Genomic DNA, 24805 nt, shown 5'->3' on the forward strand with positions numbered 1-24805 from the left:
TTTTAGAGCATAATCTCGTTCTTTCATCAATTTCCAGATTTCTCCATTTAGCCAAGGAAGAGAGCTCTTTTGGCCAGGTTTGGATTTGATTTTCTTTAGGAAGCCATTTATTGTAGTCTGGATTGTGGATAGAAAAACCTGACTATCAGCTTCCACGTCTGTATAGGACAAGAGATCATTCCAGTTTATTCCCTTAATTGCTTTTTCAAAATAGTTTAATTCACTCTTAGGTATTCTGAGTTGATCCGGCTTTCTAACAGTAGAGAGGTTAAACCTGCTCTTAGACAGCTTTCTGGCTATAAGTGTCAGATTATGATCAGATAGCCCAGTAACCATATTGAATGATTTAGTCACTCTCTCTGGTTTATTACTGAACACCAAATCAATCTGTGTTTTAGAGCACCAAGTCACCCTGGTTGGCCCTTTAACTAGCTGTGTAAGGTCAAAGGTATTAGTGATCTGTTTCAGGGGTTTCCTACAACACTTGTCTTCATAATTAATGTTAAAATCTCCCATTAAGATGACCTCTTTCCCAAAATCACATTCCCTAAGCATGGTATTAAACTGATCAAAAAACACACTTTTGGTGGAAGGTGGCCTATACATTCCAATGAGGGTAAAAGACATTTGGGGAGACAGTGTAACGTTCAGGCCGATACATTCTAGTTCATTATCACATGACCACTCAATTTGTTTACATCGGATATGTTCTTTAATGTAAATCATCACACCCCCTCTTCCTTCAGTCCTGTCTCTCCTGAAGAGTGTCCATGGAGCCATGTCTCTGAGAGGCAGAGAAAGTTAAGGTTGGAGTCTGTGAGTAGATGTTGAATTTGATCACTTTTTGGAATGACACTACGAATGTTCAAGTGCCCCCCTAGTAGTCCCTTGGGCTTAGCTCGTGTGTCCCAGATGACTCGAGAGTGATTGACACATTGAAAAAAGTTAAATTTTCGGTGTTTTCTGACGGCTGGGTTTAGGCCGTTTTGTTTCGTTTTGATTAGGGGCAGTTCGGTAGCGCAATTAACAATCCCTCCCGCCTGCACTGGATGCGGGGAACTAATTAAAATAGCTTGCGTACCAGAAACAGAGTCAGGGATCGCATATAGCGACTCTGATATGTTTGAAGAGTCAAAATCTATCCTGGAGCCGGGTGAGTCGAGAGAAACCATAGGACCATAGCACTCACCCACCTCCACAGCGGCGACGACCAGTGGACGAGGCCATCCACCGCTCTCCACTCCGGTGCGTATCACTGGCTCGGTGATATTGGGCCCAGGATTGAGTTGTACATCCCCGGAGAGCAGGAGGGTAATGAACAGGTAGTTTAACAGTTTCCGATAAATGTTGGACTTGTGTTTGTTACGCCTAAGCGGTTCAGTAGAATAAGGAGCGAGGTAGACTTGGCCATTATTCAGAACATTATGGTATGCTGTGTACTGTCCGCTCCCGTGGAACGGTGAACCAATGTGTTTGGTGTTGATATTCTCCGGTAGTAGACTGATTGTGTCATCCCAGCAAGGACGCACTGAGATTATCAGTAGAGCAGCTACATAACTGACAATCATGGCAGAGTACTGGAGATAAAACACATAATTGCGCTTTAACTCTTTGCATGAGTTACTTAGCTGGGATCGGCGTACACCTGATGGTTTAGATAAAATTACAGCATTCAAATGAGAAGCGGCACCTGCCGCATCACCCTGTCTTCCGTCCGCCATTTTCTTAAATCTCCTTTTCTTCCTTCGTGAAAACCCTTCAATTTTAACCGAAAACTTGTTGTTTGTGTACATGGATTTTATAATGCTATATGTTTTCCCCCCAACACCACTTTCCATCAATTTGTAAAGCAGACCCTCAGGCCAAATTGAGTCAAAAGCTTTTTTGAAAACAAAGCATGAGAAAGAAGACTTTACCTTTGTTTTGGTTTGTTTTCTTGTCAATTAGGGTGCGCAGGGTGAATACGTGGTCTGTCGTACGGTAATTTGGTAAAAAGCCAATTTGACATTTACTCATTACATTGATTTCACTGAGGAAATGTACGAGTCTGCTGTTAATGATAATGTTAAAGAGTTTAAGTATAGCCAATTGGAATTTGTGGTTTGTATATTTTATAATTTCATTTTGGATGTCATCAACACAACAGGCCTTTTTGGGTTGGAGGGTTTGTATTTAGTCCTGTAGTTCATTCAATGTAATTGGAGAATCCAATGGGTTCTGCTAGTCTTTAATAGTTGATTCTATGATTTGTATTTGATCATGTATATCTTGCTGCTGCTGTTCTTTGTTATGGTGCCAAAAATATTGGATAAGTGGTTTACCGATACATCTCTGTTTTGGAAATATAACTCTTCGTGTTGTTGTTTGTTTAGTGTTTTCAAATTTTTCCAGAAGTGTTTAGAGTCTATGAATTCTTCAATTATGTTGAGCTGATTTCTGACGTGCTGTTCCTTCTTTTTCCATAGTGTATTTCTGTATTGTTTTAGTGATTCACCATAGTGAATGTGTAGATTCAGGTTTTCTGGGTCTCTATGTTTTTGGTTGGATATGTTTCTCAATTTCTTTCTTAGGTTTTTTGTTCTTCATCAAACCATTTGTCATTGTTGTTAATTTTCTTCCGTTTTCTGTTTGCCATTTTTAGATTTGATAGGGAAGCTGAGAGGTCATATATACTGTACTGTTTAGATTTTCTACTGCAAAGTTTACACCTTCACTATTAGAGTGAAATGTTTTGTCCAGGAAGTTGTCTAAAAGGGATTGAATTTGTTGTTGCCTAACTGTCTCTCTCTCTCTCTCTCTCTCTCTCTCTCTCTCTTTCTCTCTCTCTTTCTCTCTCTCTCTCTCTCTCTCTCTCTCTCTCCACGCTTCCTGTTTCTTAACGCACAGTGTACACCGCGCGTTATCTGTCACATAACACACACTCTTTCTCTCTCACAATACACATGCGGTGGCCGCAAATGCAGGAAGCACAGCTCTATCATCAGACAGTGGAAACACAACCACAACATGCAGGGCTGAAGCTGTTCGTTCACTGAAGGACAACTCTACTGACCAATAGTTGTTGTTTTTACAGATGAGAAGGAGAGAGAAGAAACACTTACTGTCTGAGACCTGAGAAGAAAGGAAAGGAGAAGAGGATATAGTAAATGAGAGATACTTTACTGCTTTCTCTGAGACCTGAGGAGAAGAGAAGAGAGGAGATGATATAGTAAAAGAGAGATACTTTACTCCTTTCTCTGAGACCTGAGGACAAGAGAAGAGAGGAGACAAGAAGAGACAGTCTTTTTCTGTTATGATTTTAGTCTCTGATGGAGGATGTTCTTCAGTGATGCAGATGTAACAGCCTGTGAGTCAGGACATGCAATTCTACTACGTGTACGTGGTAAGTCTGTGTGTGTGTTGGTGTGTGTGTGTGTGTGGTGGTGTGTTTGTGTATCTAAACTAGCACACGACTTAGAATTAAGCAATGTATTGCTAGGTATGAACAGTAGTGTGTTGGGTATGAACAGTAGTGTACTGGGTATAAACAGTAGTGTACTGGGTATAAACAGTAGTGTACTGGGTATAAACAGTAGTGTACTGGGTTTAAACAGTAGTGTACTGGGTATAAACAGTAGTGTACTGGGTATAAACAGTAGTGTACTGGGTATCAACAATAGTGTACTGGGTATCAACAATAGTGTACTGGGTATCAACAATAGTGTACTGGGTATCAACAATAGTGTACTGGGTATAAACAGGAGTGTACTGGGTATCAACAATAGTGTACTGGGTATCAACAATAGTGTACTGGGTATCAACAATAGTGTACTGGGTATCAACAATAGTGTACTGGGTATCAACAGGAGTGTACTGGGTATCAACAATAGTGTACTGGGTATCAACAATAGTGTACTGGGTATCAACAATAGTGTACTGGGTATCAACAATAGTGTACTGGGTATCAACAATAGTGTACTGGGTATCAACAATAGTGTACTGGGTATCAACAGGAGTGTACTGGGTATCAACAATAGTGTACTGGGTATCAACAGGAGTGTACTGGGTATCAACAATAGTGTACTGGGTATCAACAATAGTGTACTGGGTATCAACAATAGTGTACTGGGTATCAACAATAGTGTACTGGGTATCAACAATAGTGTACTGGGTATCAACAATAGTGTACTGGGTATCAACAATAGTGTACTGGGTATAAACAGGAGTGTACTGGGTATCAACAATAGTGTACTGGGTATCAACAATAGTGTACTGGGTATCAACAATAGTGTACTGGGTATCAACAGTAGTGTACTGGGTATCAACAATAGTGTACTGGGTATCAACAGTAGTGTACTGGGTATCAACAGTAGTGTACTGGGTATATACAGTAGTGTACTGGGTATATACAGTAGTGTACTGGGTATCAACAATAGTGTACTGGGTATCAACAGTAGTGTACTGGGTATCAACAGTAGTGTACTGGGTATCAACAATAGTGTACTGGGTATCAACAATAGTGTACTGGGTATCAACAATAGTGTACTGGGTATCAACAATAGTGTACTGGGTATCAACAATAGTGTACTGGGTATCAACAATAGTGTACTGGGTATCAACAATAGTGTACTGGGTATCAACAGGAGTGTACTGGGTATCAACAATAGTGTACTGGGTATCAACAGGAGTGTACTGGGTATCAACAATAGTGTACTGGGTATCAACAATAGTGTACTGGGTATCAACAGTAGTGTGCTGGGTATATACAGTAGTGTACTGGGTATTAACAGTAGTGTGTTGGGGATATACAGTAGTGTGCTGGGTAGTAACAGTAGTGTGCTGGGTATATACAGTAGTGTACTGGGTATCAACAATAGTGTACTGGGTATATACAGTAGTGTACTGGGTATATACAGTAGTGTACTGGGTATATACAGTAGTGTACTGGGTATCAACAGGAGTGTACTGGGTAGTAACAGTAGTGTGCTGGGTATCAACAATAGTGTACTGGGTATCAACAGTAGTGTACTGGGTATATACAGTAGTGTACTGGGTATCAACAGGAGTGTACTGGGTAGTAACAGTAGTGTGCTGGGTATATACAGCAGTGTACTGGGTAGTAACAGTAGTGTGCTGGGTATATACAGCAGTGTACTGGGTAGTAACAGTAGTGTGTTGGGGATATACAGTAGTGTGCTGGGTAGTAACAGTAGTGTGCTGGGTATATACAGTAGTGTACTGGGTATTAACAGTAGTGTGTTGGGGATATACAGTAGTGTGCTGGGTAGTAACAGTAGTGTGCTGGGTATATACAGTAGTGTACTGGGTAGTAACAGTAGTGTGTTGGGGATATACAGTAGTGTGCTGGGTAGTAACAGTAGTGTGCTGGGTATAAACAGTAGTGTACTGGGCATGAACAGTAGTGTGTTGGGTATCAACAGTAGTTTTATTTATTTATTTTTATTTTACCTTTATTTAACCAGGTAGGCAAGTTGAGAACAAGTTCTCATTTACAATTGCGACCTGGCCAAGATAAAGCAAAGCAGTTCGACAGATACAACAACACAGAGTTACACATGGAGTAAAACAAACATACAGTCAATAATAAAGTATAAACAAGTCTATATACAATGTGAGCAAATGAGGTGAGAAGGGAGGTAAAGGCAAAAAAAGGCCTTGGTGGCAAGGTAAATACAATATAGCAAGTAAAACACTGGAATGGTAGTTTTGCAATGGAAGAAAGTGCAAAGTAGAAATAAAAATAATGGGGTGCAAAGGAGCAAAATAAATAAATAAATTAAATACAGTTGGGAAAGAGGTAGTTGATAGGGCTAAATTATATGTGGGCTATGTACAGGTGCAGTAATCTGTGAGCTGCTCTGACAGTTGGTGCTTAAAGCTAGTGAGGGAGATAAGTGTTTCCAGTTTCAGAGATTTTTGTAGTTCGTTCCAGTCATTGGCAGCAGAGAACTGGAAAGAGAGGCGGCCAAAGAAAGAATTGGTTTTGGGGGTGACTAGAGAGATATACCTGCTGGAGCGTGTGCTACAGGTGGGAGATGCTATGGTGACCAGCGAGCTGAGATAAGGGGGGACTTTACCTAGCAGGGTCTTGTAGATGACATGGAGCCAGTGGGTTTGGCGACGAGTATGAAGCGAGGGCCAGCCAACGAGAGCGTACAGGTCGCAATGGTGGGTAGTGTATGGGGCTTTGGTGACAAAACGGATTGCACTGTGATAGACTGCATCCAGTTTGTTGAGTAGGGTATTGGAGGCTATTTTGTAAATTACATCGCCAAAGTCGAGGATTGGTAGGATGGTCAGTTTTACAAGGGTATGTTTGGCAGCATGAGTGAAGGATGCTTTGTTGCGAAATAGGAAGCCAATTCTAGATTTAACTTTGGATTGGAGATGTTTGATATGGGTCTGGAAGGAGAGTTTACAGTCTAACCAGACACCTAAGTATTTGTAGTTGTCCACGTATTCTAAGTCAGAGCCGTCCAGAGTAGTGATGTTGGACAGGCGGGTAGGTGCAGGTAGTGATCGGTTGAAGAGCATGCATTTAGTTTTACTTGTATTTAAGAGCAGTTGGAGGCCACGGAAGGAGAGTTGTATGGCATTGAAGCTTGCCTGGAGGGTTGTTAACACAGTGTCCAAAGAAGGGCCGGAAGTATACAGAATGGTGTCGTCTGCGTAGAGGTGGATCAGAGACTCACCAGCAGCAAGAGCGACCTCATTGATGTATACAGAGAAGAGAGTCGGTCCAAGAATTGAACCCTGTGGCACCCCCATAGAGACTGCCAGAGGTCCGGACAACAGACCCTCAGATTTGACACACTGAACTCTATCAGAGAAGTAGTTGGTGAACCAGGCGAGGCAATCATTTGAGAAACCAAGGCTGTTGAGTCTGCCGATGAGGATGTGGTGATTGACAGAGTCGAAAGCCTTGGCCAGATCAATGAATACGGCTGCACAGTAATGTTTCTTACCTAGTGTACTGGGTATATACAGTAGTGTACTGGTATGAACAGTAGTGTGCTTGGTATATACAGTAGTGTACTGGGTATGAACAGTAGTGTGCTGGGTATATACAGAGGTGTACTGGTATCAACAGTAGTGTGTTGGGTATCAACAGTAGTGTGTTGGGTATCAACAGTAGTGTACTGGGTATGAACAGTAGTGTGTTGGGTATCAACAGTAGTGTGTTGGGTATCAACAGTAGTGTGTTGGGTATATACAGTAGTGTGCTGGGTAGTAACAGTAGTGTGCTGGGTATATACAGTAGTGTGCTGGGTATATACAGTAGTGTACTGGTATGAACAGTAGTGTGTTGGGTATCAACAGTAGTGTGTTGGGTATCAACAGTAGTGTGTTGGGTATATACAGTAGTGTGCTGGGTAGTAACAGTAGTGTGCTGGGTACATACAGTAGTGTACTGGGTATATACAGTAGTGTACTGGGTATATACAGTAGCCTATTTGTGACTCCACGTCAACTACTCATAGTATGTTCTGCTAGGAGTTAGCTGCTGTCTGTCTTCACATTATCATGATCACAGTTCATATTGTCTTTACGGCATCTTACTACCAGTGGAGGCTACTGAGGGGAGGACGGCTCATAATAATGGCTGGAATAGAGTATCTCCTTCAATGAAACACAATAAACCTCAGGGGTAGTTTCATCAGCCTCTGGAACAATATTAAATGGCTGGCAACTGTGAATGAAATTCTTACAAAGTATGTCTTGCATTTTGCACCTGAGGAGCTGCTCGCATTTTTAATATTGCAAGGAGAACCTGCTTCTATTCATGAGAATTAATTTTATACATAAAGCACATTTCAGGCACCCAAGGCACAACTCAACATGCTAAAAAAAAAGTACAACAAATCACTGAAGTCACGATATTAAAAACAGACCGTGCACAGATGCAAAGCACATTGTTTTACAATGTGTTTTTGTAAGTATGATTTCATTACAAGGAAAAGTGTTTTTCTAATGATTATTTAAGATTATTACACTTTAAAGGATAAACAGTAGTTTCTGTTTCACCCCCTGGAGTCAATGTCTGATTAGCCTAATAAAGAGTTTTACAACTTCCCTCTGGGAGGATCAGTGATATGAAATCTCTCCTCTTAAACGGATTTATGGCTCATTGAAGTGAATGAGCGACCGCATGCTGCCGCTTGTAGTGGAGAGGGGATGAAACCATGGCCCTTACATTGCTACATGTAGATCAGGACCTGTGGAGCGCCTCTTGACGACTTTCTCCAGGAGTGTGTTTTTCTGTGTGTCTTTCTGAACCTCCACCCTCCACCACTAACAATCTAACCCTCCACCACTAACAATCTAATCCTACACCACTGACAATCTAACCCTCCACCCTCCATCACTGACAATCTAACCCTCCACCACTGACAATCTAACCCTCCACCACTGACAATCTAACCCTACACCACTGACAATCTAACCCTCCACCCTCCATCACTGACAATCTAACCCTCCACCACTGACAATCTAACCCTCCACCCTCCAACACTGACAATCTAACCCTCCATCACTAACAATCTAACCCTCCACCACTGATAATCTAACCCTCCACCCTCCACCACTGACAATCTAACCGTCCTCCCTCCACCACTAACAATTTAACCCTCCATCACTGACAATCTAACCCTCCACCACTGACAATCTAACCCTCCTCCCCCCACCACTGACAATCTAACCCTCCACCACTGACAATCTAACCCTCCACCCTCCATCACTGACAATCTAACCCTCCACCACTGACAATCTAACCCTCCTCCCCCCACCACTGACAATCTAACCCTCTACCACTGACAATCTAACCCTCCACCCTCCACCACTGACAATCTAACCCTCCACCCTCCACCACTGACAATCTAACCCTCCACCCTCCATCACTGACAATCTAACCGTCCTCCCTCCACCACTAACAATTTAACCCTCCATCACTGACAATCTAACCCTCCACCCTCCACCACTGACAATCTAACCCTCCACCCTCCATCACTGACAATCTAACCCTCCACCACTGACAATCTAACCCTCCTCCCCCCACCACTGACAATCTAACCCTCTACCACTGACAATCTAACCCTCCACCCTCCACCACTGACAATCTAACCCTCCACCCTCCACCACTGACAATCTAACCCTCCACCCTCCACCACTGACAATCTAACCGTCCTCCCTCCACCACTAACAATTTAACCCTCCATCACTGACAATCTAACCCTCCACCCTCCACCACTGACAATCTAACCCTCCACCACTGACAATCTAACCCTCCACCCTCCATCACTGACAATCTAACCCTCCACCACTGACAATCTAACCCTCCTCCCCCCACCACTGACAATCTAACCCTCCACCACTGACAATCTAACCCTCCACCCTCCATCACTGACAATCTAACCCTCCATCACTGACAATCTAACCCTCCACCCTCCATCACTGACAATCTAACCCTCCTCCACTGACAATCTATCCCTCCATCACTGACAATCTAACCCTCCTCCACTGACAATCTATCCCTCCACCACTGACAATCTAACCCTCCACCACTGACAATCTAACCCTCCACCACTGACAATCTAACCCTCCACCCTCCATCACTGACAATCTAACCCTCCACCCTCCACCACTGACAATCTAACCCTCCACCACTGACAATCTAACCCTCCACCACTGACAATCTAACCCTCCACCTTCCATCACTGACAATCTAACCCTCCACCACTGACAATCTAACCCTCTACCACTGACAATCTAACCCTCCACCTTCCATCACTGACAATCTAACCCTCCACCCTCCACCACTGACAATCTATCCCTCCACCACTGACAATCTAACCCTCCACCACTGACAATCTACAGAGCAAACACAACAACAAATGTGTTACTGTCCTGATACTTTTGGAGCCTCACTTTTATATAGACCAGGTGCACAACAAACATCTTACTTCCCTGTCACTTCTGATTCTTCTTAGACACTGTCTGTTCTCTCAGTGGCTTCTTAGACACTGTCTGTTCTCTCAGTGGCTTCTTAGACACTGTCTGTTCTCTCAGTGGCTTCTTAGACACTGTCTGTTCTCTCAGTGGCTTCTTAGACACTGTCTGTTCTCTCAGTGGCTTCTTAGACACTGTCTGTTCTCTCAGTGGCTTCTTAGACACTGTCTGTTCTCTCAGTGGCTTCTTACACACTGTCTGTTCTCTCAGTGGCTTCTTAGACACTGTCTGTTCTCTCAGTGGCTTCTTAGACACTGTCTGTTCTCTCAGTGGCTTCTCAGACACTGTCTGTTCTCTCAGTGGCTTCTTAGACACTGTCTGTTCTCTCAGTGGCTTCTTACACACTGTCTGTTCTCTCAGTGGCTTCTTACACACTGTCTGTTCTCTCAGTGGCTTCTTAGACACTGTCTGTTCTCTCAGTGGCTTGCTGGCCTGTTGCTATTTACAATCAGTTGTTTCCCAATTATTTTCCCAGTGGTTTCCCAAATCCCATCATGCTTGTAGCCAATGCAGGTTTTAAATGCAATGGTACCGCGGTCGCTGAGATCACATTCAGGATGCAGATGTCGGCTCAACTATTAATGACCTCTAAAGATCAAATCCGCATTTGTGGAAACAATGCCACTGTTCTAGCTAGCACCTTTGTTATTATCTTGGTTTTGTTGATGAGGAGAGGATCATCCAGCAGAATGGTAACATCCCAGACAGACGTGGCAGTTTCACAATTAAGGATTCTAGCTTTAAAACGTCAAGCGCGTTATAATGCAGCTCGAGTGAGGATCCAAATAAATCCCAGCCTTACTGTATTGACTGCTCTCTTACTGCTATATTTACACTATCAAAAAATAAATCTCTTACCATTTTACCGTAATTACACTATTGGTAGAGTATGAGCCAGAGTCCAACAGAGTCATCTCCCTAAATACTTTCTACAACGGTAATGATCGTAAATCTAGCTTTTCCTGTAATCCACTAGAGGTAGAGAGAGCAATGGATGTGAGGGAGGGATGGAGAGAGAGAGGGAGAGAGAGGAGGGAAAGTGGGGGTGAGAAGGAAAAAGGGAGAGAGAGAGAGAGAGAGAGGTAGAGAGAGAGAGAGGGAGAGGTAGAGAGTAGTGGATGTGGGGGAGAGAGAGGGAGAGAGAGGAGGGAAAGTGGGGGTGAGAAGGAAAAAGGGAGAGAGAGAGAGAGAGAGAGAGAGAGAGAGAGAGAGGGAGAGGTAGAGAGTAGTGGATGTGGGGGAGAGAGAGGGAGGGAGAGGAGGGAAAGTGGGGGTTGGATGGAAAGAGAGATGAGGGAAAGTGGGGGAGGGATGAGAGAGGCAGAGACGGAGAGATGGAGGAGAGAGGAGTCTAGGTCTGAATGGGACTTCAAGGGTCTCGCCCTGTTAAAAGTTGAGGTCGAAAATACCTCAGCTAATGAGGATAAATCAACTATCCACTCCTATTACGACTCTATGGGACTAGACAACTCTTCTTGATTCAGTGCCAACACACACACTGAGGACCCAGAGACAGACACACACACACACACACACACACACACACACACACACACACACACACACACACACACACACACACACACACACACACACACACACACACACACAGAGGTCCCAGAGTGGTACCGTTCCTCTATGGAAAGCGCACTGGGTACATATCTCATGTGTGTTTGCTTTCCTCACCGTCCATCAGATGTATCTATGGAGGAGACAGTAGGACACACACACACACACACACACAAACACACACGCACACACACACACACAGCATCACAGCGGCCTGCAGTACTGTATGTTCTTCTAGTGTCTCTCTGGGCGATGAGTCTCTCTTCCTTCTGAACACTCAGTTCCATTGTGTGTGTGTGTGTGTGTGTGTGTGTGTGTGTGTGTGTGTGTGTGTGTGTCTCTGTGTGCCTATTTGTGTGTGTGTGTGTGTGTGTGTGTGTCTGACTCCCTCTTTGTGTGTGTGTGCCTTCTCTGTGTGCCTTCTCTGTTTCTGTGTGTGTGAGTGCGGTACTTGCACCACGGTCTGTGTGTCGATGTATTGTGCATATTGTTCAGGACCAGATATGAGTCACTGAAGGGAGATCAGGTATCGTACTGGGATTAGAGACTTAGCGGTTGAACATGATGACAAATCAAAAATCTTAAATGCAAAATAGATAATGATATCATGAAGGAAAGGTGACAATACAAAACACCAACGTTTTCGGCATCAAGCCATCATCATCATCATCATCATCAAATCAAACCAAATTGTATTAGTCACATGCGCTAAATACAACAGGTGCAGTGAAATGCTTACTTACAAGCCCCTGACCAACAATACACCAACAATACACTTAAAAAAAATATGGATAAGAATAAGAAGTAAAAGTAACAAGTAATTAAAGAGCAGCAGTAAAATAACGATAGTGATACTATATACAGGGGGGAAACGGTACAGAGTCAATTTTTTAAAATTTTTACCTTTATTTAACTAGGCAAGTCAGTTAAGAACAAATTCTTATTTTCAATGATGGCCTAGGAACAGTGGGGTTAACTGCCTGTTCAGGGGCAGAACGACAGATTTGTACCTTGTCAGCTTGGGGGTTTGAACCTACCGCCCCGATGTGCGGGGACACCGGTTAGTTGAGGTAATATGTACAGTACATGTACAGTTGAAGTCGGAAGTTAACATACACTATAGCCAAATACATTTAAACTCAGTTTTTCACAATTCCTGACATTTAATTCTAGTAAAAATGACCTGTCTTAGGTCAGATAGGATCACCACTTTATTTTAAGAATGTGAAATGTCAGAATAATAGTAGAGAGAATGATTTATCTCAGCTTTTATTTCTTTCATCACATTCCCAGTGGGTCAGAAGTTTACATACACTCAATTAGTATTTGGTAGCATTGCAGTTAAATTGTTTAACTTGGGTCAAATGTTTTGTGTAGCCTTCCACAAGCTTCCTACAATAAGTTGGGTGAACTTTGGTCCATTCCTCTTGGCAGAGCTGGTGTAACTGAGTCAGGTTTGTAGGCCTCCTTGCTCGCGCACGCTTTTTCAGTTCTGCCCACACATTTTCTATAGGATTGAGGTCAGGGCTTTGTGATGGCCACTCCCACACCTTGACTTCGTTCTCCTTAAGCCATTTTGCCACAACTTTGGAAGTATGCTTGGGGTTATTGTCCATTTGGAAGACCCATTTGCAACCAAGCTTTAACTTCCTGACTGATGTCTTCAGATGTTGCTTCAATATATCCACATCATTTTCCTACCTCATGATGCCATCTATTTTGTGAAGTGCACCAGACCCTCCTGCAGCAAAGCACCTCCACAACATGATGCTGCCACCCCCGTGCTTCACCGTTTGGATGATGTTCTTCGGCTTGCAAGCCTCCCTCTTTTCCCTCCAAACATAAAGATGGTCGTTATGGCCAAACAGTTCTATTTTTGTTTCATCAGACCAGAGGACATTTCTCCAAAAAGAACGATCTTTGTCCCCATGTGCAGTTGCAAACCGTAGTCTGGCTTTTTTATGGCGGTTTTTGGAGCAGTGGCTTCTTCCTTGCTGAGCGGCCTTTCAGGTTATGTCGATATAAGACTCGTTTTACTGTAAATATAGATACTCTTGTATTGTATTGTATTTCCTTCAGCATCTTCACAAGGTCCTTTGCTGTTGTTCTGGGATTGATTTGCACTTTTCGCAACAAAGTATCTAGGAGACAGAACGCGTCTCCTTCCTGAGCGTATAATGGCTGCTTGGTCCCATGGTGTTTATACTTGCCTACTATTGCTTGTACAGATGAACGTAGTGCATTCAGGCATTTGAAAATTTCTCCCAAGGATGAACCAGACTTGTGGAGGTCTACAATTATCTTTGTAGACCTTGGCTGATTTATTTTGATTTTCCCATGATGTCAAGAAAAGAGGCACTGAGTTTGAAGGTAGACCTTGAAATACATCCACAGGTACACCTCCAATTGACTCAAATGATGTCAGCTAGCCTATCAGAAGCTTCTAAAGCCATGGCATCATTTTCTGGAATTTTCCAAGCAGGTTAAAGGCATAGTCAACTTAGTGTATGTAAACTTCTGACCCACTGGAATTGTGATTCACTGAATTATAAGTGAAATAATCTGTTAGAAAAATAAATTGTTAGAAAAATGACTTGCACAAAGTAGATGTTCTTACCAACTTGCCAAAACTTTGTGGAGTGGTTGAAAAACAAGTTTTACTGACTCCAACCTAAGTGTATGTAAACTTCCGACTTCAACTGTAGGTAGAGTTTTTAAAGTAACTATGGATAGATGACAACAACAGAGAGTAGCAGCGGTGTAAAAGGGTGGGGGGGGGGCAATGCAAATAGTCTGGGTAGCCATTTGATTATGTGTTCAGGAGTCTCATGGCTTGGCGGTAGAAGCTGTTTAGAAGCCTTTTGGACCTAGACTTGGCGCTCATGTTCTGCTTGCCGTGTGGTAGAAGAGAGAACAATCTATGACTTGGGTGGCTGGAGTCTTTGACAATTTTTAGGGCCTTCCTCTGACACCGCCTGTTATAGAGGTCCTGGATAGCAGGAAGTTTGGCCCCAGTAGTACACACGCTCTCTGTAGTGCCTTGCGGTTGGAGGCCGAGCAGTTGCCATACCAGGCAGTGATGCAACCAGTCAGGATAATGTCCATGGTGCAGCTGTATAACCTTTTGCGGATCTGAGGACCCATGCCAAATCTTTTCGGTCTCCTGAGGGGGAATAGGTTTTGTCGTGCCCTCTTCATGAATGTCTTGCTGTGCTTGGACCATGTTAATTTGATGGTGATGTGGACATCAAGGAACTTGAAGCTCTAAACCTACTCCACTACAGCCCCGTCGATGAGAATGGGGGCGTGCTCGCTTCTCTTTTTCCTGTAGTCCACAATCATCTCCTTTGTCTTGATCACGTTGAGGGAGAGGTTGTTGTCCTGGCACGACACGGCCAGGTCTCTGACCTCCTCCCTATAAGTTGTCTCATTGTTGTCGGTGATCAGGCCTACCACTGTTGTGTCATCAGCAAACTTAATGCTTGGTCGTGCAGTCATGAGTGAACAGGGAGTACAGGATGGGACTGAGCACTCACCCTTGAGGGGCCCCTGTGTTGTTACCTACCCTTACCACCTGGGGGCGGCCCGTCAGGAAGTCCAGGATCCAGTTGCAGAGGGAGGTGTTTAGTCCCTGGGTCCTTAGCTTAGTGATTGATGAGCTTTGAGGGTACTATGGTTTTGAACGCTGAGCTGTAGTCAATGAATAGCATTCTCACATAGGTGTTCCTTTTGTCCAGGTGGAAAAGGGCAGTGTGGAGTGCAATAGAGATTGCATCATCTGTGGATCTGGTGAGGCGGTATGTAATTTGGGTGGGTCTAGGGTTTGTGGGATAATGTTGATGATGTGAGCCTTGACCAGCCTTTCAAAGCACTCCATGGCTACAGACGTGAGTGCTACTGGTCGGTAGTCATTTAGATAGGTTACCTTAGTGTTCTTGGGCACAGGCACTATGGTGGTCTGCTTAAAACATGTTGGTATTACAGAATCGGACAGGGAGAGGTTGAAAATGTGAATGAAGCCATGCTCGCAGTACATGTCCTGGTAATCCCTGGCTCTGCAGCCTTGTGAATGTTGACCTGTTTAAATGTCTTACTCACATCAGCTGTGGAGAGTCTTCCGTAACAGCTGGTGCTCTCATGCATGTTTCAGTGTTACTTGCCTCAAAGCGAGCATAGAAGTAGTTTAGCTCGTCTGGTAGGCTTGTGTCACTAGGCAGCTCTCGGATGTACTTCCCTTTGTTGTCTTGAATGGTTTGCAAGTCCTGCCACATCCGACATGTGTCAGAGCCGGTGTAGTACGATTCGATCTTAGTCCTGTATTGACGCTTTGCCTGTTTGATGGTTCGTCGGAGGGCATTGTGGGATTTCTTATGAGCTTCCGGGTTAGAGTCCCGCTCCTTGAAAGCGGCAGCTCTAGCCTTTAGTTCAGTGCGAATGTTGCCTGTAATCCGTGGCTTCTGGTTCGGGTATGTACGTTCGGTCACTGTGGGGACGACGTCATCGATGCACTTATTGATGAAGCCAATGACTGATATAGTTTCCTGTCAATGCCATCGGAGGAATCCCGGGACATATTACAGGGACATCTGCTTCATCTGAAATGTTTTAATTGATCTAATCACTGGTGCTTACTGCTTACATTTTTTGCTCGTAAGCAGGAATCAGGAGGATAGAATTATGGTCAGATTTGCCAAATGGAGGGCGGGGGGGGGGGGGGGGGGGGGGTTGTATGCTTCTCTGTGTGTGGAGTAAAGGTGGTCCAGAGTTTATTTTCCTCTGGTTGCACATTTAACATGCTGGTAGAAATTTGATAAAACAGATTTAAGTTTCCCCGCATTAAAGTCATCATCATCTTCCTCATCATCATCATCATCATCATCATCATTACCATTAAGCCATCATCATCATCATCATCATCATCACCATCAAGCCATCATCATCATCACCATGACCATCCTCCTCCTCCTCATCATAATTCCCATCACCATCAAGCCATCATCATCATCATCATCATCATCACCATCTACATCCCCATCTTCCTCATCAAGCCACCATCATCATCATCATCTTCCTCATCCTCATCATCATAATCAAGCCATCATCATCACCACCATAACCATCATCATCATCCTCATCCTCATCATGACCATCATCATCATCATCCTCATCCTCATCATCATAATCAAGCCATCATCATCACCACCATAACCATCATCCTCATCCTCATCATGACCATCATCATCATCATCCTCCTCATCCTCATCATCATAATCAAGCCATCATCATCACCACCATAACCATCATCATCATCATCATCATCATGACCATCATCCTCAGCATCATCATCACCATCATCATCATCCTCATCCTCACCATCATCATCATCACCATCATAACCATCATCACCATAACCATCCTCATCACCATCATCAGCACCATCACCATCACCATCATCATCACCATCATCCTCATCACCATCATCATCACCATCATCCTCATCACCATCATCATCATAACCATCATCATCATCATCACCATCATCATCACCATCCTCATCATCATCTGTGTAAAATCCGATATTATAACATTTACAGTTCCTTACAAAAGTATTCCTCCCCCTTGACGTTTTTCATATTATATTGCATTACAACCTGTAATTGAAAAGGATTTGGGTGGGATTTCATGTAATGGACATACACAAAATAGTCCAAATTGGTGAAATGAGATGAAAAAAATGACTTGTTTCAAAAAATAAAAATAAAAAAACAATGGAAAAGTGGTGTGTGCATATTTATTCACCCCCTTTGCTATGAAGCCCCTAAATAAGATCTGGTGCAACCAATTACCTTCAGAAGTCACAAAATTAGTTTAAAAAAAGTCCACCTGTGTGCAATCTAAGTGTCACATGATCTGTCACATGATCTCAGTATATATATACAACTTTTCTGAAAGGCCCCAGAGTCTGCAACACCACAAAGCAAGAGGCACCACCAAGCAAGCAGCACCATGAAGACCAAGGAGCTCTCCAAACAGGTCATGGACAAAGTTGTGGAGAATTACAGATCAGGGTTGGGTTCTAAAAAACTTTGAACTTTGAACATCCCACGGAGCACCATTAAATCCATTATAAAAAAATTGAAAGAATATGGCACCACAACAAACCTGCCAAGAGAGAATTCCAAGAGGGAATTAATCAGAGAGGCAACAAAGAGATCAAAGATAACCCATAAGGAGCTACAAAGCTCCACAGCGGAGATTGGAGTATATGTCCATAGGACCACTTTAAGCTGTACACTCCACAGAGTTGAGCTTTATGGAAGAATGGCCAGAAAAAAAGCTATCGCTTAAAGAAAAAAATAAGCAGACATGTTTGGTGTTCGCCAAATGGCATGTGGGAGACTCCCCAAACATATTGTCAGGTGGAACAAAAATGTAGCTTTTTGGCCATCAAGGAAAACGCTATGTCTGGCGCAAACCTCTCATCACCCAGAGACACCCAACACCTCTCATCACCCAGAGAAGACAATCCCTACAGTGAAGCATGGTGGTGGCAGCATCATGCTGTGGGGATGTTTTTCATCGGCAGGGACTGGGAAACTGGTCAGAATTGAAGGAATGATGGATGGAGCTAAATACAGGGAAATTCCTAAGTGAAACCTGTTACAGTCTTCCAGAGATTTGAGACTGGGACGGAGGTTTACCTTCCAGCAGGACAATGACCCTAATCATACTGCAAAAGCAACATGAGTGGTTTAAGGGGAAACATTTAAATGTGTTGGAATGGCCTAGTCAAAGCCCAGACCTCTATCCAATTGAGAATCTGTGGTATGACTTAAAGATTGCTGTACACCAGCAGAACCCATCCAACTTCAAAGAGCTGGAGCAGTTTTGCCTTGAAGAATGGGCAAAAATCCCAGTGGCTAGATGTGCCAAGACATACCCCAAGAGACTTAATGCTGTAATTGATGCAGAAGGTGGCTCTACAAAGTATTGACTTTGACGGGGTGAATAGTTATGTACGCTTAAGTTTTTTGGGCTTATTTCTTGTTTGTTCACAATAAAAAAATATTTTGCATCTTCAAAGTGGTAGGCATGTTGTGTAAATCAAATGACCCCCCCCCCCCCCCCCCCCCCCAAAAAAAAAATGGATTTTAATTTCCAGGTTGTAAGACAACAAACTAGGAAAAGTGCCAAGGGGGTGAATACTTTCGCAAGCCACTGTAAGCAGAGCATACATTGTTGGTTGCTAAAGGAAATATTTCATTTAATCTCATCTGTGTACTGAAACAGCAGTTTTGATGATAAAGAAGCATCCTTATATTGGACTTCTATTATCCTCAAAGAGAGTTTGAGTATCTCTTTGCTCAGTCAGTTGTTGTCGTTCATGTTTGGATGGTGAGCCACCCAGAGTGCATCGCTTTGGGGCTGAGATGTGGAGAGCAACACAGTTGTTGTGGTTCATGGTTGGATGGGGAGCCACCCAGAAGCATCGCTTTGGGGCTGAGAGGTGGAGAGCAACCCAGTTGTTGTCGTTCATGGTTGGATGGTGAGCCACCCAGAAGCATCGCTTTGGGGCTGAGAGGTGGAGAGCAGCCCAGTTGTTGATTGTTCCTGACTCACAATGCTTGACTTGCTGTACTTAACCTACTTTACGTAAGAGATGTTAAGACTCCCAGTGTCAGCAGACCCAACATCAAAGCCCCTTCTCCGATAGTTTTCCCATTTCCCCTCTATTCCCAATGGAGGAATTACCGCCGGATCCAAAATGGCGTCCGACTCTCTGTAGCTTTCATCACAAGATGGATGGCCATCCAGGGAACTGAGGCATGGTCTGCCATAGTAGGTGGCAGGTAGCCTAGTGGTTAGAGCATTGGGCCAGTAACCAAAAGGTTGCTGGATTGAATCCCCAAGCTGACAAGGTTGTTCTGCCCCTGAACAAGGCAGTTAACCCACTGTTCCCTGGTAGGCTGTCATTGTAAATAAGAATTTGTTCTTATCTGACTTGCCTAGTTAAATAAAGGTTACATTTAAAAATATATATATAATAATTATTCTAATGACCTCTTTCTATTTACCTATGATCTCTTCCTGTCCATCAGTTATTGGACAATCTGGTGTTCTATCTATGGTCTGGTTATACAGTGCATTCGGAAAGTGTTCAGACCCCTTCATTTTTTCCACATTTTTTTTAACGTACAGCCTTATTCTAAAAATGTCAACAAAAAATGATTCCCTCATCAATCTACACACAATACCCCATAATGACATCACAATACCCCATAATGACAAAGCAAAAACTGTTTTTTAGACATTTTAGAAAATGTATTAAAAAATCACATTTAAGTATTCAGACTCTTTACTCAGTACTTTGTTGAAGAACCTTTGGCATCGATTACAGCCTCAAGTCTTTTTGGGATTTGACGCTACAAGCTTGGCACACCTGTATGTGGGGAGTTTCTCCCATTCTTCTCTGCAGATCCTCTCAAGCTCTGTCAGATTGGATGGGGAGCGTCACTGCACAGCTATTTTCAGGTCTCTCCAGAGATGTTTGATCAGGTTCAAGTCCGGGCTCTGGCTGGGACTTGACACTCAAGGACATTCAGAGGCTTAGGACACAGCCACTCCTGCGTTGTCTTGGCTGTGTGCTTAGGGTCGTTGTCCTGTTGAAAGGTGAACCTTCACCCCAGTCTGAAGTCCTGAGCGCTCTGGAGCAGGTTTTCATCAAGGATCTCTCTGTACTTTGCTCCGTTCATCTTTCCCTAGATCCTGACTAGTCTCCGAATCCCTGCTGCTGAAAAACATCCCCACAGCATGATGCTGCCACCACCATGCTTCACAGTAGGATCGTAGTGGCCAGGTAACGAGCGGTGCCTGGTTTCCTCCAGACATGACACTTGGCATTTGGTTTCATTAGACCAGAGAATCTTGTTTAGGAATCTTGTTTAACTCCAAGCGGGCTGTCATAAGCATTTTACTGAAGAGTGGCTTCCATCTGGCCACTTTACCAGAATGGCCTGATTGATGGAGTGCTGCAGAGATTGTTATCCTCTGGAATGTCCTCTGGAATGTTCTCCCATCACAGAGGAACTCTGGAGCTCTGTCAGTGACCATCTGAGTCACCTCCCTGACCAAGGCCCTTCTCTCCCAATTTCGCAGTTTGGCTGGGTGGCCAGCTCTAGGAAGAGGGACCTTCAATGCAGCAGACATTTTTTGGTACCCTTCCCCAGATCTGTGCTGTGACACAATCCTGTCTTGGAGCTCTACGGAGAAATTCCTTTGACCTCATGGCTTGATTTTTGCTCTGACATGCACTGTCAACTGTGGACCTTACATAGACAGGTGTGTGCCTTTCCAAATCATGTCCAATAAATTGAATTTACCACAGGTGGACTACAATCAAGTTGTAGAAACATCTCAAGGATGGTCAATGGAAACATGATGCACCTGAGTTCAATGTTGAGTCTCATAGAAAAGGGTCTGAATACTTATGCAAATAAGATATTTCTGTTTTTTATTTGTAATAAATGTGCAAACATTTCTACAAACCTGTTGTCTCTTTGTCATTATGCGGTATTATGTGTAGATTGATGGGGATAAAAAGGCTGTAACGTAACAATATATGGAAAAAGTAAAGGGGTCTGAATACTTTACGAATGCATTGTACAATTCATTTGGAAAGTTTTCAGACCTCTTGACTTTTTCCACGTTGTGTTACCTTACAGCCGTTTTCTAAAATGGATTAAATAAATAAAAAATCTATCTACACATAATACCCCATAATGATCTGTTTTTTTTAAAACATTTTTTTACATTTCTTAAAAGAAAAAACTTAAATACCTTGATTATGTACGTGTATCTATAGTCTGATCAGGTCTCTAATCATCGTCATTCATAAGTCATTGATAGGTAGGCTTATGGTTATCTAGTAAACTAACACATATTGAGTACCCACAAAAACCTTGTTGTTGTCAGAACTATACTATGTTTAACCCACTGAACTATCAGGAACTACACTCTAAAAAAGAGTGCTATCTTGAACCTAGAAGGGGTTTTCGACTGTCCACATAGGAGGGCCCTTTGAAGAACCCTTATTTGGTTCCAGGTAGAACCCTTTTGGGTTCCCATTCCACAGATGGTTGCAAATGGAACTCAAAAGGGTTCTACCTGGAACGAAAAAGGGTTCTCCTACGGGACAACAAAATAACAATTTTGGAACACTTTTTTTTTATCTTGGATGTAGTGGTGGATTATTAGTGGAATTTTCTATCAAAAACCTCCACCAGTTTTCAACGTAGCCTAGAACCCTTTCCCTCCACATAGAATTATTTGAGAATAATTTTTATTCTAAGCATGTGAACATAATACTTTATCTGTGCTCCCTAACTATGATTTTAATTGGATATAATTCAAGGTTATTGGAGAAGGGATTTAGACTTTGGCTTTCTCTCACTCCCTCTCTTTTTTCTATATATAAAAGAGTTGCTGATCTGAGATCAGTTTTTTAAATTGTTAACATGGAATAAGCTTAAAGCTACAGTCTGAGATCTGGTCTGGGTATCTGCTCATTGGATATTTGAATTCTTGATATCTACCCATTTGTTGAACTGTAGCTTTAACTCTGTCCTTCAGTCTGATATTATGATTAAGACGGGATCATTTCATTCCAAGTTGAACGTAGAACACTTTGATAGAGACATTTTCACCCCACACACACACACACACACACACACACATCAGGCTGGTGCTGAATGCGCATCCAAACAGGAATGTAGGCAAAAAATATCCAGATAATACCAGAAATGTTGGGTATGCCTTACACAATCACACACACACACACACACACACACACACACACACACACACACACACACACACACCGTACTGCATCGACCTGGACTGGATACATTTGATGTTAAACTGTTTAAATGTGACCTAATTGACGAACCAATCATCAATATTCTATGTAAGGGATAACCAACGAGGGGCTATGCGTTCTATAGAAAATAACGAATGCCTTTCAAAGTGTGCATTATTTTCCAGAGAACTCACAGAGCCCCCCGGTGGATTATCCCTTTTAATACCATGGCCATAATTTAACACATTTGCCACTGGAAATGTGTTCAACATCCACTGAAGTAGCTAACAAGTATACTAGAGAGAGCTACAGTAGTTACCGTGGTAACCAAACAGACTTGCTAGTTTAGCTAACTTAACCATCAGTCCATTGCCAACCAATACTGTTTTCAATTTGACTTCTGCTTTCAAAAGCAGCTCAAAGAAAACATGTATAAATGAACTACAGCCGTTGAATTCTACCGTGCTGATATACCGTGCGTTACAGGGAAATAATGCACACTCTAGAATCCCCTGCCAATCAGAAACGAGTATTCAACAATGCCATGTTATATTATAATCAATATTATAAACTGTGTGGTTCCAGCCCTGAATGCTGATTGGCTGACGGCTGTGATATATCAGACCGTATACCATGGGAATGACAATACATTTATTTTTACTGCTCTAATTACATTGGTAACCAGTTTATAACAGCAATGAGGCACTTCGGGGGTTTGTGATATATGGCCAACACACCCTGACTAGACTATACAGTTGAAGTCGGAAGTTTACATACACCATAGCCAAATACATTTAAACTCAGTTTTTCACGATTCCTGACATTTAATCCTAGTAAAAATGCCCTGTCTTAGGTCAGTTAGGATCACCACTTTATTTTAAGAATGTGAAATGTCAGAATAATAGTAGAGAGAATGATTTATTGAAGCTTTTATTTCATCACATTCCCAGTGGGTCAGAAGATTACATACACTCAATTAGTATTTGGTAGCATTGCCTTTAAATTGTTTACTTGGGTCAAATGTTTTGTGTAGCCTTCCACAAGCTTCCCACAATAAATTGGGTGAATTTTGGCCCATTCCTCTGACAGAGCTGCTGTGACTGAGTAAGGTTGTAGGCCTCCTTGCTCGCACAAGCTTTTTCAGTTCTGCCCACAAACGTGAATATTGTGAATATTGGCCCATTCCTTCTTACAAAGCTGGTGTAACTGAATCGGGTTTGTAGGTCTTCTTGCTCGCACACACTTTTTCAGTGCTGCCCACACATTTTCTATTGAGGTCTTGAGGTCAGGATTGAGGTCAGGGCTTTGTGATGGCCACTCCAATACCTTGACTTTGTTGTCCTTAAGCCATTTTACCACAACTTTGAAAGTATGCTTGGGGTCATTGTCCATTTGGAAGACCCATTTGTGACCAAGCGTTAACTTCCTGATTGATGTCTTGAGATCTTGCTTCAATATATCCACATCATTTTCCGTCCTCATGATGCCGTCTATTTTGTGAAGTGCACCAGTCGCTCCTGCAACAAAGCACCCCCACAACATGATGCTGCCACCCCTGTGCTTCACGGTTGGGATGGTGTTCTTCGGCTTGCAAGATCCCCCTTTTTCCTCCAAACATAACGATGGTCATTATGGCCAAACAGTTCTATTTTTGTTTCATCAGACCAGAGGACAAAAAGTACGATCTTTGTCCCCATGTGGAGTTGCAAACCGCAGTCTGGCTTTTTTATGGCGGTTTTGGAGCAGTGGCTTCTTCCTTGCTGAGCGGCCTTTCAGCTTATGTCGATATAGGACTCGTTTTACTGTGGATATAGATACTTTTGTACCTATTTCCTCCAGAATCTTCACAAGGTCATTTGCTGTTGTTCTGGGATTGATTTGCACTTTTCACACCAAAGTACATTCATCTCTAGAAGACAAACGCGTCTCCTTCCTGAGCGGTATGACGGCTGCGTGGTCCCATGGTGTTTATACTTGCATACTATTGTTTGTACAGATGAACGTAGTACCTGCCTTCAGGCATTTGGAAATTGCTCCCAAGGATGAACCAGACTTGTGGAGGTCTGCAATTTTTTTCTGAGGTCTTGGCTGATTTCTTTTGATTTTCCCATGATGTCAAGCAAAGAGGCACTGAGTTTGAAGGTAGGCCTTGAAATACATCCACAGGTACATCTCCAATGGACTCAAATGATGTAAATTAGCCTATCAGAAGCTTCAAAAGTGATGACATCATTTTCTGGAATTTTCTAAGCTGTTTAAGGCACAGTCAACTTAGTGTATGTAAAATTCTGACCCACTGGAATTATGATACAGTGAATTATTAGTGAAATAATCTGTCTGTAAACAATTGTTGGAAAAATACCTTGTGTCATGCAC

The 24805-nt window shown here is 42.9% G+C and overlaps 1 protein-coding gene across 1 annotated transcript in view; it reads left to right on the forward strand.

Annotated features, from left to right (window-relative positions):
- Positions 1–2856: 2856 nt before the first annotated feature.
- LOC110532909 (rho GTPase-activating protein 6) overlaps positions 2857–24805 on the forward strand; it is a 119678-nt gene continuing 97729 nt past the window's right edge. Inside the window, exon 1 of the mRNA XM_036987294.1 lies at positions 2857–3382. Coding sequence (XP_036843189.1) covers positions 3359–3382 — 24 coding nt within the window. The 5' untranslated portion in view covers positions 2857–3358. The remainder of the gene's footprint in view (positions 3383–24805) is intronic.

This window comes from Oncorhynchus mykiss, chromosome 9 (genome assembly GCF_013265735.2).
Source record: "Oncorhynchus mykiss isolate Arlee chromosome 9, USDA_OmykA_1.1, whole genome shotgun sequence".
Classification (NCBI taxonomy): domain Eukaryota; kingdom Metazoa; phylum Chordata; class Actinopteri; order Salmoniformes; family Salmonidae; genus Oncorhynchus; species Oncorhynchus mykiss.